We start from the raw sequence: 15,595 nt of genomic DNA on the forward strand, positions 1-15,595 counted from the left end.
GGCCCTCCCTTATTCTTATAAAGAACTATAACCTTAATATCAGTCTATTGTCCAAAACATCACAGAATACTTCCTCAGTATTATTCCCATTCCAAACACACTTGTAGAAAAGCAGCTTTTTAAGAATGTTTTCACTCTTTGCATATTTACTACTACAGGTTGCTTATCAAGGAAAAGAGCACCAGCATACCACTCAGGCTTTTTGGTGCCATACTCATGCTTTATTTAAAAAAAAAAAAAGAAAAACTACACAATGCTAAGAAAAAAAAATAATCAAGTTTGCTTTACAAAAAACCTGCAGCCATTTTCAAGAGATCTGATCTCACTTATAAATGAAAGTCAGCAGGTAAGAAAGTAAATGTTAATTTAACATTTCAGTTGCAGTACATCGTCTGAACTTAATCATCCAAAACAATCAGTCATTCTTAAACCGACTGTTGATTGTATCTACACAAACAATCACCTACATGGCTTGATTAAAAAAAAAATCCCTGGGAAAACTTAGAGATAAATGAAAAAAATGTCACAAGAATGTTATTTAGCCCACCCATAAACTCTTGCGGAAACTGAAGGATCTTTCTGGCTTTGCTTTCCTCTGTAAGTTAACTGCAATTCCTCTGTGTATTTAAGAAAAGTCTTGGTGTAAAGCTGCTAAATTCTGTTCAGTGAGGGTACTAAACTGATATAACACGAACCTATGTAGTTACCATCAAGTTACACTAGTACTATGTCTTACTATCTCCATGGAAGTGTATTGTGCAAGTCTCAAGTAGCTTCAAAACACTCCTGAAACAGCCCTTGTGTCGCTCCTATGAGGTAGGTACTGTCCTTCCTTTGGAGAAGGAGAGAGAACAGACTCTTAACTGCTGCTCAGTACATCAGGCACACCGAAAAACCGGACAACCAGCCCCTGTTAGTATTTGACTTTCCTGCTGCTTCCCTGAATTCAGAGCTTTCAACTGCAACATTTTGTTTAGCACCACGCATTCCAGGAATAAACAGTGAATCGTGCTTTTGATTGTATCCATTCCAAGGTAAGGAAAATGTTCAGCATAACTGTTTTGAAACAAGCAGAAGCACTGCCAGCGCTAGTCTGCTCCATTCATCTCCATGGCCTACAATTTAACCATTTTGTACATGACTAATAAAGATGATACTTCAACCTTTAGTCTGACGGCAGCCACTCTTCTTTCTCAGATTAAATGATACTGGGAAAAAATGAACTGCTGTCACAAAGCAGGCAGCATACAGAGGGCTACAAGTATCAAATGCAGGTCAAGTCTAGCTAAATTAATGCTTTGCTACCACTGTAGACATGAACTCTAAACCAGTTTTTCTTACCCCAAGTATAGACTTGTTAAGTCTTCACAATTTTTTGAATTAGTTAAGGAGCTGCGAGAAAGGAATTAATAGTGGTCCTTTACACTAAGGCCATGGTTTATTTGAGGTCTAAAACCATTTTAGCATCTTTTGCTAATAAGGAAGAAACCCTAGTCCACATCTTCTTTCACAGTCCTTGTTCCTCATAACCTCACATGAGGAGTTTTGCGGTAGTATAGTAAGCTTGCTGAAAACTAGGCTGGTAAGAATGCTAGATGATACAAACGCTTGTGCTACCACATGGCAAGGGGTGGCATAGGCAAAATTGCTACTTGTTCCATCTTAAAGTCAATGAAACTATACCCTACTCAGCTGTTAACAGTAACAACAATATCCAGTAACGTACCTGTGAGTCTGAGCTATCTGTGTGTGTTTAAAAATTGAGTAGAAAATTCAGGTACCAAAAAAAGAGTTGTTAACCAACAGGATTAAGCAACAACTATGTTATCCCATTTGAAGAAATCTAAGTGTAGTAGACTGGCTTATTTGCTAAAAATAACATAAGAGATGCCAAAGTTCAACTACCACTATGCACTAGAATGTTATTGCTAAATTTCAACTACAGCAAACTAACAAGAAACAAGGAATTCAAAACTTACTTCATTTATCAAGAGCAGTAGCAGACTGCCAGCCACTGTTCTGATGAACTGCTTCTGGCTGAGAAAGTTACTACGAGCCATCCACAGTGAACGCCAAGTTGTATGGTCAGAAAGGCAGTCTTGGTACCACTGGACTTTCCCAGTGCTAGCTCCTATGCAAGCTGCTGAACTGTCTCCTCTCTGCTTTCACGCTTAGAACTTAAGCATTTGCATGTCAACCTCTGACTGCAGAGAAGCAAGCTGGAACCTTCAAATACTTATTTCTTATTTGTACAGTGCTTCAGTCCTTCCGCTCCTCTTAAGCCCTGGTCAGTGTAAGATTTCTAAAACTCAATCAGTAAGGGCTAAACTATTTATCTGAATAAATAAAACCTAGGATATTACAAATTAGTATCCTCTGTTCTGATCCTTTATCTTTTTTCCTGGAGTACCACTGTATCTAGAGCAGCTCTCATCACCACCCCCTCAAAAGAGCACCTTCCTATCTCAGGAAGAATTAGAGTATACAGTTGAAGATTACCTATTACCAGAAGGGGGGGGGGGGGGGGAAATCTCTGCGTCAGGTTAGAGACATAATCCAAGAGAGGGAACTCAGAAGTTCAGTACATCAGGTGCTACAATAGCTATAGGGCTTTAGCATACAAAGCATTTCATATGTAAACAATTTGTTGAATCACTGCAAGCTTGAATACAAGCCCATAAACCTACCACAGAGCCAGTCAGATTACATCACTAAAGGCGAACAAAGTTGTTCTACACAACCTGAGTGGAGATACCTCTTATGAAGGTAGCATTCAACTGTTTGCTAAGTGATCTGTAGGACAATTCAGCAATCTTCACTATTAAAAATGTTCTGCCCAGGCTAGCTATATTATCAGGAAGTTGAACAAAGCATCTTTGGGGTTGCTTTTCCTATTCTTATCTTTTCCATAGCAAGATGAGTCAAGAACATCTTCACAGCTCATTCTGGCCAAGTGTGTAGTAAAATAGTGCCAGTACAGGTAGTTTCAGAGCTTAGATGCTTCAAACATGCTATGACATGATTTGCAAGTATTGCTCAGCATTCATCGGCTCAGAAGCTCAGTCCCTGCAGAGCAAGTGTAGAGCTAAAAGAGCACTCTCACACGTGGGGATCAGAAAGGAAGAAAGAGGTCTCAAATCACTGCCTCTTCCTGAACTCAGCAAGCTTCCGGATAACCTTCAGACACAGGAAGAGATGCAGTTGAGATGCAAACAATTCAAGCCTTGTCCAAGAGCCTGAACAGCAGCAAACCGCCACTCCGCACTATCTGCTCTTTTTACTGTCGGTTAAATTCCTGAATACAATGGATGTGGATCAATAGCTCAGTACCTGGTAATCACGTAAGCTTTGCCTGCGACAAAAGAAAATTCCATTTTGATTGTGCATAGCTTTTCTGCTTTAGTACTAAACTGACATGTATTTAATACTGGATATGCACCTGTGCTACTAGTAGGAAAGACAAGGTGATAAAAAAAAGAACTCGGACCATGGTACAGACCAGTGGAAAGAAGTTTGAGATTTAAAAACTGGAAAGGGTGAATTAAATAGTCTGCCATTTAAAAAGATGATTTGAAGCCAACAGTTTTTCAAATTCATTTTCAAGTGTGTACAGTAAATACAAAGTCCTTGCCCCCCCATGTAAAGCTTTAAGAAAAGTCCACATTTTGATACATATGACATTCTAGTTTTTGTGAGAGAACCAAGAACTTACTGAAAAGTTGTTCGGGCTTATTCAATAATTTCTTGAGTAAACATTGCAGAGCTACCACTATAATCAGAATACCTAAGCTGCTGGCACGACTCAATAACTAACCATTTAACAAGTTGGGTATAAAAAAAAAAATTTATGTAGTAATACCAATTCAGCACACAAAATCCATGCTTCACAAGTTCTGCTGCTGTGTAAGAGTCTTCCTAACATCTATGCAGATAAGTTCAGATTTTTAGGTCACTGCATGCCCAGATCAAAACGGCAGCAAAATATCTACCACTATGAGCAGCTATACCCAATTGTGCCTTTAGAATGCAAACTATGCAGAAATCTAGATGATCAGGGCCTCACCACCGAAATAGGACCACACACACGAACTTCAGTGTGTGCACACTGTAGAGAATAAAGTTACCTATTGCAAAAGAAAAATGCATACAGATTCTGATACAGACATGATACAATCAAGACAGATTAAGTCACTAGACATTCAGGTCAGGGAGACGAGAAAAATCCTTCAAAGAGTGTACAGATGACAAGCCAGCATTACAAAGAACTCTAAAGGCACATTTCAGGTAACATGGTTCTGTTAAGACCAACTGCTTACACACGCAGGCACAAATCTTAATGGTTACCTCCCCCCCACCCTCCCCAACAATTAACGAAAAAAAAAAAAAAAGAGAAGTGCATTTTCAGTAATATTAACACCGTTCTGTTAATCTGTTCAGTCCAAATGTTTAGCAGTATTTTCCTTATGGTGATACGGATTCTCTGCACTACTCCAATCCAAAAAACCCAAACAGGCAGGATTAGTAAAGGTTCAACTGTTGTACTAGTTAACATTTACTCATCAGAGCCCACTGATCTCTTCTGTGCCCTCTTGTAGGGCAACCTCCTTGGTGAAGCTTTATCTAGATTAAAAAAAAAGAAAAAAAGATAGTTGCATCAATTGCTACACCTACTTCAGATTAGATGTTATATGACCATGTATTTTTCTCCCTCCCAAACACAAGCCAAAACTGCCCTTTAGTGCAATGCATCACCACAGAGAAGCCAGTTCAAAGAACTTGGTAAGGGTTTTTAACTATTAGCATCCTAAATAGAAGGTAACAAAAAAAAGAATGTTCCTATTCTGTTACATGCAACTCCAGGGTGAGGGCTGTTCTAATTGCCAGTTACTAAAATGGAAAAAAAAAAAAACCCCACACCAAAAAAACCAAACCCAAAACAAACCAACCAACCAAAAACCCAAACCCCATACCATCTCCTGATGAAACTGCATGCTCTGTTGTTTAGAAGAGTTTCATGTTCAATAATTACATTTTTAGAAAGTTAATGAATTATTTTGATCATTACTGATTTGAGTTTTCTTCACTTGCCTGAAGAATATGTGATTGACCCTCCTTTAGACAGCTTTGTCTTGCAGGAAATACTTCCACATTCATACAGATTAACAGCAGAAGATAAAGTGTTTTGGTTGTGAAAAACCACACTTTTCCAGGAAGCATCCACATTTGACTATGAAGATGTCACTTTGTAATCAGATATCCCATATGGGGAAGCCACCCAGCTTTAGCTGTATGATCACTGGATGCCAGAAGCATCATCTTACGTTTAAGACTTTATGACAGGCCTGTAATTGTCTTTTACAATGATGGTCCTTACGGAGGTAGAATTTCAATCCTTGTAATATTGTAGAGAAGCTACAATACTTTGTATGAAGTGCTGAAGTGATTGCTAAGTGTATCTGTTGACTTAAGAATGCACGCTTTCTTTAACAGAATCATCTCCAATAATTTCACTGTTTAAGAGTATGTGCAAACACAAGGAGCAGCCATCATGCCATCACAAGCCAATCAGTACAGTAAGAAGTGTCTTTTGACAATAAAATAGTCAAGAACCTCTAAGGATCTTGAAGGCTGTGTGTTTCAAAGGACTCTAGTGTACAGTTCTAATTAAAACTAATGTGGATCTAAAAAAAAAAAAAAATCAAGAACAACTTGAACATCATTTTTTTCTAGATTTCAGGTATTAGGATATGAATATCTATTTAGCTTAAGAAAGGGATGGAGGACAGGACCCAAACATTGCCAGGATTTGAACCCATTTAAAGACAGCTTGCTCTTTGGAAAAAAATTAGCATTTAGAACTTCAGTCTTTGTTAGATTGATAGTATAAAATCTAGACACAGGGATTTGAAAAGCCTCATTCTTGTATCTCACAGAAGACTGTACAAGAAAGCTTACATTCTCAGAAGTAAAACACCAATCCTTAGGTATAAGTACAGTTAAAAAGGATGAAGGAATCAAAAAAAGTGAAGTCAACTCCCAGCACAACTTCACATCAGAGCTAAGGCTTCTAGCCCTTCTACTGAATAAAGCTCAGAATGTGCTTATTTCATCAAAACAGGAGTCTTTTTCAAGTAAAGGTAGTTCCTGCAAAAGGTTTTCAAAGCACTTCTCTTGTCTAGGATGCACTTTGTTTTAAGTGAGGCTATCTCGCCTCATGCCAGCCAGCACTACTGGTGATAGGAGTTCACCTGGGATAAGGAAGACCCAGGAAGATAAACATGACCATTAAACTATTACACCTAAGGCTGAGGCTTGTTTCTCACCGAAACAAGATGCACTCAGCCACTGGTCATGATCAGTCCTCCACCCTCCTTGTGTAACATCAGCTTGACACTACACCAAGGTAGCAGGGAAGGCAAGATCTACATCTGCATTTTAGATAAAGGGTTCCGGGAACTGTTAGAAGAGACAACAGTACTTCAGCAATATTCTGCTGAAACTACGTTACTACAATATAACCAGAAATAATACATATACACATATTTATAATACACAAACCCATAAATTTATATGTATATAAAATGTGTTTGTGCGCATCTGCTCTGTCATCTTTTACCGCTCATGCTACATCACCAATCACTGCATGCAGGAAGCTATACTTCTATCCATGCCTAATTATCACATGGACAACACATTAAGCACTTCCACTCTTTAGATGACCAGAGTTTGCCTCACCTCTTCTACTCTGCACTGAAGCCACGGGAAAGCAAAACAGAAGAAACAGCAAGAGAAGTTAGAAATATCCACAAACACATAAACGGTCTAAAGAAGTCAGATACTGGGTTTACTGTTGGCATTTCAGATATCAAGTAGAACACTCATTTTGGACTTGTGAAGGTCATTAATACCAAGTCTTAATGTGGCTTTAGTTAATACACTCTTCTAATGCTTATTTAAAACTTTGGTCTATAGCCAAACTTCCAGACAACTTACAGAAACTTTGATATGATAGATATTTTCTCCTATTTAAACCTCCTTTGTCATCCAGGTTTTGGGTAGAGATTTTATACTGTTGAAAAAGAGTCTACAGAAGAAATTGTAAACGTCACTGATAGTCATTATTCTATCAATCAGTGAAGTTTGTTCTATACAAGAACAGGCTGCTAATATAATAGTCTAATCACGCGCGGTGCGTTTCCCTAGAAGAGATGTATGCTATTCTGAGAAATTGGTATCAGCTACTTATTCAGTTACAACTAATTGATTAAGTAAGTTTGTTACACTCTAGTTGGCGGGAGGGAGACCACTTACTTATTTGATTTAAAGTTTCCTGGGGAATCCAGCTCATATCAACATCATTCTGATTTGATGTTCCCATCTCTACTTTCTGTACTGGTCTTTTCCTCTGAAAATTCAAGAAAGAAAAAAAGATCTTTTTCTTAGCACAAACTTTTGATAGCACAAGTATTAGAAATAACTAATAATGCTATATTTAATCAATTGCAATTATTTCACTAAGACACAAACTTAAGGCTAGTCAATGTACGAATCTGTCCTTGTAGCTTAGCTTTAGCTATCTTTACTATTAGCAATTTATTCACCTAAGTTTGGCATTACCACTTCTAATGCCTCGCAATGCTTATTCCACACAAAGATATCAAGATTTCACGCGTGCCTGGGCAAATTCATTACGCCTGTTACGAAAAATGGCTGATGATGAATCAAACTTTGTGATGACTGGTTTCGTTATACTTTCTCAGATTAGCACAATGGTCTCCTACGTCACCTTGCAAAATGGATTTCGAAGCACACTAATCATTCCGTACTTCTTCCCAAGGGAAGCTACTTCAAAAGCGTCGTAAGCCAGACTGCACGAAGACATAACCTATGCATTGCACGCAGATGAGACTTAAGCTTCCAATGGCTTTTATTTGCCAGACCACTTACAGGGACAAACCTGTAGCTGTTAGAGCATTATAAATGGAATTCAGAAGGCCCTAATCAGTCCTTTGCCATAATGTCGATAAGAACTAAACAAAGAACTAGAGAGCTGCTTTCCCCAAAGTTTAACCTAGATTAAACTAACAGACAGAAATAGAGAGCACGGAGAAAGTCTACCCAGTCAGTATTGAATCAGTAGCTGCACACATCCAGTGACTGGAAGGTATCAAAGCTTCCACTTCAACCACTTCAGCATGGTGCCAAAGAGCAGACCCAAAGAGCATTAGGTAAGCAATCTAAGTGTCTCCAATTATGAACATTTTTTAAAAAAACTCTTTGGTGTTTTCCCAGTAATCTCTAAGGTCTTAGTTCTAGAAGTAAGTCTTCTAAAGTTCTACCTGTGCCATAGTATCCCAGAAGCAATTACTGAATTGCTTTCTTTTCAGATCAGTAAGGTCTTATATTAAGAAGTACATAGACAAAATACACTACCCACCTTCCTAGATTCTAACAACTGATGTAGGCCGACAATGACGAGTAGACCAAGTCCAGCAAGGAACATGTACATGAAGATCCTTTAAAAAAAGTTTAAGAAACCATTAACTAAAAATCTGAAGTGTTTAAGAGAGTTTACAAAGGCATAGAAACTAAGCCTAGCTTTGGCCACACGCCCGCTTGATCTTTCCCAAGAACTTTTGTAGGGGATGGGTGGGGAAAAACAGTTAATCTGAAACTGAAGTGCTAACAAATATTAAGTAATTATTCTGACTGATTTCAGAAACTGCAATCCAAAATTTAATTCTGAACAACAGAACATTTGAAAAATGCTATATTATCTGTGAAACTGTTATAAATAATTATTGAAATTTAGCAACCACAAGAACTCTTGCGGTATCATGTTTCAAGATGTTGGGTCACAGATAATATTTGTTTGTGACAGCTTTAACTACTTACAAAACCCTTAAAAACCTCCTATATCCTTTTAGTACACGACTGCAAAGCAAGCACTGCTAGGATACTAATTTACCAGCAACAGATTTTTGAATGGCCTTGCTTATCTTGCTCTGTGTTCCACAGTTAGAATTCAACCTATGCAAACAATCATCTTTTAAATGTGCATTTTGGTTTGTTTTGAAGAATTCTACCTGAAATACCTGTTGATACTTAGCAAGAGGTGAACATAAGTGATATCTAAAATTGATCTGGGGAGCAGGCAGGAGTTTACCAGTAAAGAATCTATTCCAAGTTGAACATCTTAACTCGGATTTCTGACAAAGGAAATTATGGAGTTAAACTACAGAGGAGACTTAATTGAACATCCCTGGTTTAGGGTAATTATCTATTCACAGGACATTAACTCAAACTGGTTCTAATAATCTGAATTCTTTTGAGAGGTCCTTTATCAGAGTATCACACACTTTCACATAACCAATTGTTCTTTCATTGATGCTGTTCTATTTGAGAAATATGAATTAATGCAACAGCTATTTCTTTTGGTTGACCTTTCCTAAAAGGAAGCTTGTCCAGCAGGCAATTACTATCTGTGGCAGGAGAATTCAAATATCTGGCATTGTCTACAAGTCTTTCTGAAGTTTTTTTTTTTTTTAAACTCACAGGTTCTCTTAAAAATCCCACTCCAGTGTTAGAATATTTAAAAGCATATCAGCACAGCATATGCTTGCAACATGTAAAGTGTGTCAGATGTACTTAGTCTTTAAGACAGGAAAAAAAACACTCCTGAAAGATACCTGCTACAGACAGGGGTTAGTGCAACAAGAAATGAGTGCAAGTTCCTTTATCTCACACTCCAAATACATCTTTCCATTTATGTAATCTTGGATTATACTGAAGTGCTCCAGAAGCAAGTTACTGCAGTCTTCACAGCAGGACCCACAGCCCAATACTATGGTACCTCTGCATCTTTAACTCTTAGGAAAAAGCACAGTAGCGTAACAAAAGCTTATCAGCTTTGAATTGCTACGTAGCTGTATAACATCAGGTCCTATTCCAGACTGAAGCCCTGTGAGCCAAAGCAATGTGTACACTGCTCATTGACATAGTACCAATTCTGAAGATCCCTAGTATTAAAACAGATCTTAATTTGGGGAGCAAGTTCATATTTTCAGTCTATCAACGTTGTACAAGTCGAATGCCTGCTACACCATCAGCAAAACACAGCAGACCTAACATTCAGTAAAATGAGGATACAAGAACTATTCTCATTGGCACCATCAGCAACCTGTTCTACCAGTATACCAACTAAACTTGAATCTCCAGCCTCCTTACGTTTCTCCATCCAGCCCATCTTCTTTTTCAATAATCGTAACGGTTTGATTGAAGACAGCATCTTGAAACACATTGCCCTGTAACAAAGTTTCCACATAACATTTTAAATTCATTTCTTCAACACACACACAAATGTTTATCTTTTTCCGTGTTCTTGGAAAAGCTCTAGAAAGTAGTAACCCCTGCACGAGACTTGATTGAGCTTTTATGCGTTGAGTCAAACTTGGGCTGCTTATAAGTGCAAACTTTTTCGTGCAAGTACAAAGAACAATCTCGATATTAGCTAGACAGCCACATCGAGCCTTCCATATGTTACCTCCTATAACATGAGATGTTACATATGAAGGGTTCTTATTAGAATAATCAAAACACAAAGGTACAGAAGTCTGTTAAACTTTGACCGGCACTAAAAGAGAAGAATCCCCTATTTTAATCCCCATTTATGCTTTTGGATAGTCTTCCCCCAGATTGCAACTACTGGCCATTTATTTGCTCAAAGTCAAGTTTGCAGATGGGATTCAGGTTGATAGTTAAGTTTGTTAGAAAAGCCCAATCTGAAAAGCACAGTGAAATTTAAATTATCCTAAAGAAAGCTTAGTTTTTTGGTTGGTGGTTTTTGGGTCCCCCCCCCCCCAAATGAGTACAGCCCACTACTACACAGTTCTAACACATTCTAGCTTCCACTGCTGACATAACTTTAAGTCTAACATATAGAGAACTACGTGTACATGGCGGGCTGTTGCAAAACATGTAGACAGTTGCTTACTGGGCTTATCTATCTACCGATTTGCTGAAAAACCACAAAGGCATTCACTTTCTGAAGAGGCAGTAACTTGCCTAAGCAGTTCCTTCCTTACATTTCCACATGAGCTAGAAAGATTGAAATGAATTACATCAGGCTTACGTTTACATCTCTGTAGTTGAGATTGATAACTAGTCCGAACGGACGACCACCCATAGGCTCAGCAGGGATGAAAGAGTACTCAAATGTGGCTTGTCTCTGTGGTGGAACTACTGTATTCAGAGGGAGAGCTGTGAAGTTCTGGATATAAAACTGGTAGTCTTGAGGATACCGGAAAGAAGCATCGAGAGACTCGACAATGAAATCCTCTGTACCCTTGTTGGTGAAGCCCACCAGAAATTTTACAATGTTGTTCGCTGGAAAGTCTAAAACACAAAAAAAAAAAATATTCAACCATTAGAAACTTCATACACCACACCTAGCCTGTTTCTAAATGGAGAGCATCTAGAACAGATTGTTTTTTTAGAGCTTCACTGTTTTATGCACACATTGATATAGTCTAAGCAACAGTAAAGAAGATGGTAGATTAGCACAGGACTCTTACCTTCACCTTTCACAAATAAGATGGTTGTATCAGCACTAGGTGAGGCTTTAGGTTCTCCTGACAAGTCTTCTTCCTCTTTTTCTTCTGTCTAAGACAAGAGACTTTTTTGAAAAATCCTATAATGAACAGTGAAGCAAAGACCATGCTTGTTTCATGAGAATCCCACGTGTCAAAACTTGCAACAACGGCAAGCATTAGCATCAATTCCTGCTGTTGCAGGATTAGCACATGGTCTGTTCTCCCTCTAGATTTGATTAGCATCATTTTCAGCATTTATCCTTCTACTTGTTGTATCTGACACAGTGACTAATCTGAACTGCATTTAGCTGTATTGAAAGGTTTATAATCAGAAAGGAACAGTAAGGTCTTTATTTGGGGGAGGAAGGAAGAGAATACAATCTAAATGTGAAGTATTCACATCTAAGCTGTTTCTATTTAGAAAACAAGCATTTCCAAAATTATAGGCAACCATGAGGCAAATGAGAGTTGCTTTCACTACAGAGGGAGTGTTTATAGAAGCTTTCTGTTCAGTTTTAATTAGTTGTGTTATGTATGCCTGGAAATGGTTAGACTGTTGGAACTAAGTCAGTTCGTGGATACACTTGTTCAAGCTCACCTTGGTGATGATTTCACTTAGCGAAGCTAGTCAACCATAAGCTCACCAACTTACCAACATCAGTAAAAATCTAACAGAATCAAAGAACAGTTTACCAGGTCTTCATTTTTGTTACACTTGTCTGCTCCTCCCAGTAATGTCCCAAACTTGCTTATTTGACACCAAAAATTTGAGAAATTTTTGTACCAATTTAAGTACACTATGTGCCTAGCAAGCCTAATACTCTACTGCTATAAGCAGATCACATAACTACATAAAATATTTCACTTGTGTCAAGCTGAAGCGAGTGACCCTGAACAGCAGTGTGGCCACTGGTATAACAGGCATGCCCTGCAACAAGTGGCCTAGGAAGAGACTAGGAATATAGTAAGAGAAAACAGGCTGCAAAACAAGGTTTTCAGAATTAATACTGAGCTTAACTAAGAAGTAAGATTCTGTTGCCCCTTGAAAATCAGTACCAAATAAGCCAGAATGAAGTAGTCCTATACCCTAACGTCCTTCTCAGTTTACTGAGATGCAGTTTAAGCTGGAAAAGAACTACAAGGGGCTCCTATGAGAACCTGGTTCTCTCACTTGGTCTTCTTTTTTGTGAACTGCAGTTTTGGTAGTCAGAAATTGGGCTGTCCCCATGTGGTTTTTCAACTGGTAACTCAGGAAGAAAAGATAAATCCTTCTGAAACTTTAAATTGAACACAAGTTCACTGGAGACTTGGAAATGGAAATAGCAATGTTGTTAAACTCATATTTAAAGATATCTAAACTATCTAGCTTCAAGTACTTTTGGTCTAATTCATACTTATGAAGGAACATTCATGTACAGTTACCAAGTCTGTTGGCTCATCTTCTTCAACTTCAGCTTCATCATCTTCATCTTCAACTACAGTATCTTCCGCAGCTTCCTCATCTTCTGTAGCATCCTGAGCGGCAACTAATAAACCTGAACCTACCAAAACAAAATGCAAATACAAGAAAGCCTTTTTAATGTCCAGTTAATCAACAGAAAACTGACATTGTAGTACAATTTTCAAACTAATGTCTGAAGAATTTCTTAAAAACTTGTCCAATGCTGTGTTTTGAAGCCTCAGTTGCAAAAACCTCACATTCAGATGATCGTCTGTGTTGATCTTTCAGCCTTTTTTCTTCTCTAATAACTTTTTGATCTACTCGTTTATGTGCAAGTAAGTTCAAAACCAAAAAGTTTACAGCTGGATGACAAAATGTTCAGCATTTACGCAGCGATGCTTAAATTCGCAGAAAGCCACCAACTTGCCTCAAAAGCTATTATTTAATTTTTGAACTTGTCAACGTATGCAAATATTTTGTTTTGTCATTACAAATGTGAAAATAAAAAGACATTGCTATTGCCAGGAAATTAATTTAGTAAGTACTGTTTCTTCTAAGACTAGTAAGTTTAATAAATGATTAGCATGTCCTTTTCATCTGCTGGTATCAGAACACTACACTTTCACAGGTAGTTTAAAAGTTATTATTTTTGCACTTATTTTCATTCAAGTTTTAAAACAGAAAAAGTCTTTTTTTAATATGACCTCCTCAATATCATATACTACTATATCCATATGTTCAACAGAACCACAACATTAGTCAGAAAAGAAACCTGACCTAGAGCATGGCTCCAGAGCAAGGCTTCAAGACAAGCGCAATCTGATAGTTCATTGCCTCTTTGCTTTTATGGAGCAGAGTCTTATACATTCAAACGCTGGGCAGATAGGATTAATATACATATTGGCCACAGGACAAAGTTCTGTCTGTTTGCAGTTTAGAGCACGTGCAGGCTAGGCTAACAACTTTTAAAACGTATACACAAAACTACAGAGTTTTCTTTTAACGAGCCTAACGTTTTCCAAAAGTGAAAGAGTAGAAATGAATGGATGATTGATTTACACAAGCCTGAAAAAGATCTAACTGCTATGAGTACACACTTAAAATAAATGTTTGAAAACTTTCACGGGGAAGAAAAATCCTTGAGCAGGACAAATAAATCCAAGGACTTCAGGATTGTCAGTCAAAGCTAGAAAAAGCAAATACAACACCTCCTCTCAAGTGTCTTTAGAAGGTACGCTCAAAGACTCTTGCTCAACCACGTGCAATACTTAACCGAAGACTAACTACAGTGATTTTATTTGCCAAAGTTTTAAACTCGTAAGTCTACAATAAAGATTTTTTCTTTTTAATTAAAACCTTTGTATCTGAACGTGGTACAGGTAAGGTACAGGCGGTCTTCACAAGCAACGGCGCTAGCACGTCCTCTTAGACGTCTAATTTACAGTCTTCCCAATGGATGTCAGAAGGGCTGATGATGTGGCAATAGCGGGAAAGGAGAGCTGCCCGCCCGGGGGAGGAACTAACGCAGGGCCCGCGCCGCAGCCCCCGGGAAGAGCTGGGCGGGACGGCTGCCCTCCGGCCTTTCCGCACTCGGTCGCAGGCAGGCAATTTTCAGACCGGGAATCAGATAAGGCCACCGGGTAAACAGAGATTAGCGCTCGGCGGCGTGAAGGACGCTGGGGGGGGGGGGGGTGGAGGGAGACGAGGTGGGAAGGCAGGCCGGCAGCCCGCGCCTCTGCTAACGACTCGCCGTGGAAGCCGCCACCACCCGAGGGCGGCAGCGAAGAAAGCGACGAGCCCGGTGCCACAACCTCCAGCGAGGTTTTTTTGGTTGGGTTTTTTTTTTTTTTGAGGGGGCAGCGGCGCCCAGCCTGGCACCGCAACGCGCGGTTCGCCCCGCCGGAGAGACGAGAGGCCAGTGTCCGGCCCTGCCCGGAGGAGCCCGCACCCCGCCGGAGCGCCCTCGAACGCGGCCACCGCCCCCCGCGCGAGCGGAACCAGACGCCGGAGCCCCGGCCCGGCCCGGCCCGGCCCGAGGAGGGCGGCCGCGGCGGCGGCCCACGTGTGCGGGGAGGCCGGGAGGCCCGCGCCCGGCGGCGATGAATGAGCAGCGGCCTCCCGACAGGAGGACCGCGCCGGCGGCGCCGGGCTCCCCCTCCCCGCCATCCCCGGATCGCCGAGGGGAGCCCGCCGCGTGCTCCCTAACGGCCGTTACCGCTCCCGTCACCCGCCCGCTCTCACCTGGGCCGCCGCGGGCGCCCCCGAGCAGTAGGGCGGCGGGGAAGACGAGCAGGGCGAGCAACAGCAGCTGCGACAGGCGCCTCATGGCGGCGGCGGCGGCAACGACTACCCGGCACCGCCGGCCGGCCCCACACCTGCCGCTGCGGGCCGTCTAAATGGCGGCGGCCTCCATCCGGGGCCGCTCCCGCCCCGGCCCCGGCCGCGCCCCCGCCCCGCCCTCGCGCCGCAGCGGACGTGGCCCCGCCGGGGAGGAGGCCGGGCGGTCACGTGAGCTTAACACACGTCTCCCCTCCACCGCCCCTCCTCGCGCATGCGCCGCCCC

General features: G+C 40.5%; 1 protein-coding gene across 2 annotated transcripts; it reads right to left on the reverse strand.

Annotated features, from left to right (window-relative positions):
- Positions 1 to 3,496: 3,496 nt before the first annotated feature.
- SSR1 (signal sequence receptor subunit 1) lies at positions 3,497 to 15,525 on the reverse strand. Of its 2 annotated transcripts, none has more exons than XM_087763011.1 (8): positions 15,274 to 15,525; positions 13,014 to 13,132; positions 11,574 to 11,661; positions 11,132 to 11,394; positions 10,228 to 10,304; positions 8,438 to 8,516; positions 7,312 to 7,405; positions 3,497 to 4,620 (listed from the first exon to the last, which is right to left on the reverse strand). In XM_087763011.1, the coding sequence occupies exons 1-8, from the start codon at positions 15,356 to 15,358 to the stop codon at positions 4,553 to 4,555; spliced, it is 873 nt and encodes a 290-aa protein (XP_087619137.1). In that variant the 5' UTR covers positions 15,359 to 15,525; the 3' UTR covers positions 3,497 to 4,552. The 2 variants fall into 2 exon arrangements, with proteins under 2 accessions (XP_087619137.1, XP_087619145.1); XM_087763019.1 differs by lacking the exon at positions 3,497 to 4,620 and adding an exon at positions 6,680 to 6,750.
- Between the last annotated feature and the right edge of the window lie 70 nt (positions 15,526 to 15,595).

This window comes from Nipponia nippon, unplaced genomic scaffold (genome assembly GCF_047370975.1).
Source record: "Nipponia nippon isolate SJK-2023a ecotype South Korea unplaced genomic scaffold, ASM4737097v1 scaffold_1, whole genome shotgun sequence".
Classification (NCBI taxonomy): domain Eukaryota; kingdom Metazoa; phylum Chordata; class Aves; order Pelecaniformes; family Threskiornithidae; genus Nipponia; species Nipponia nippon.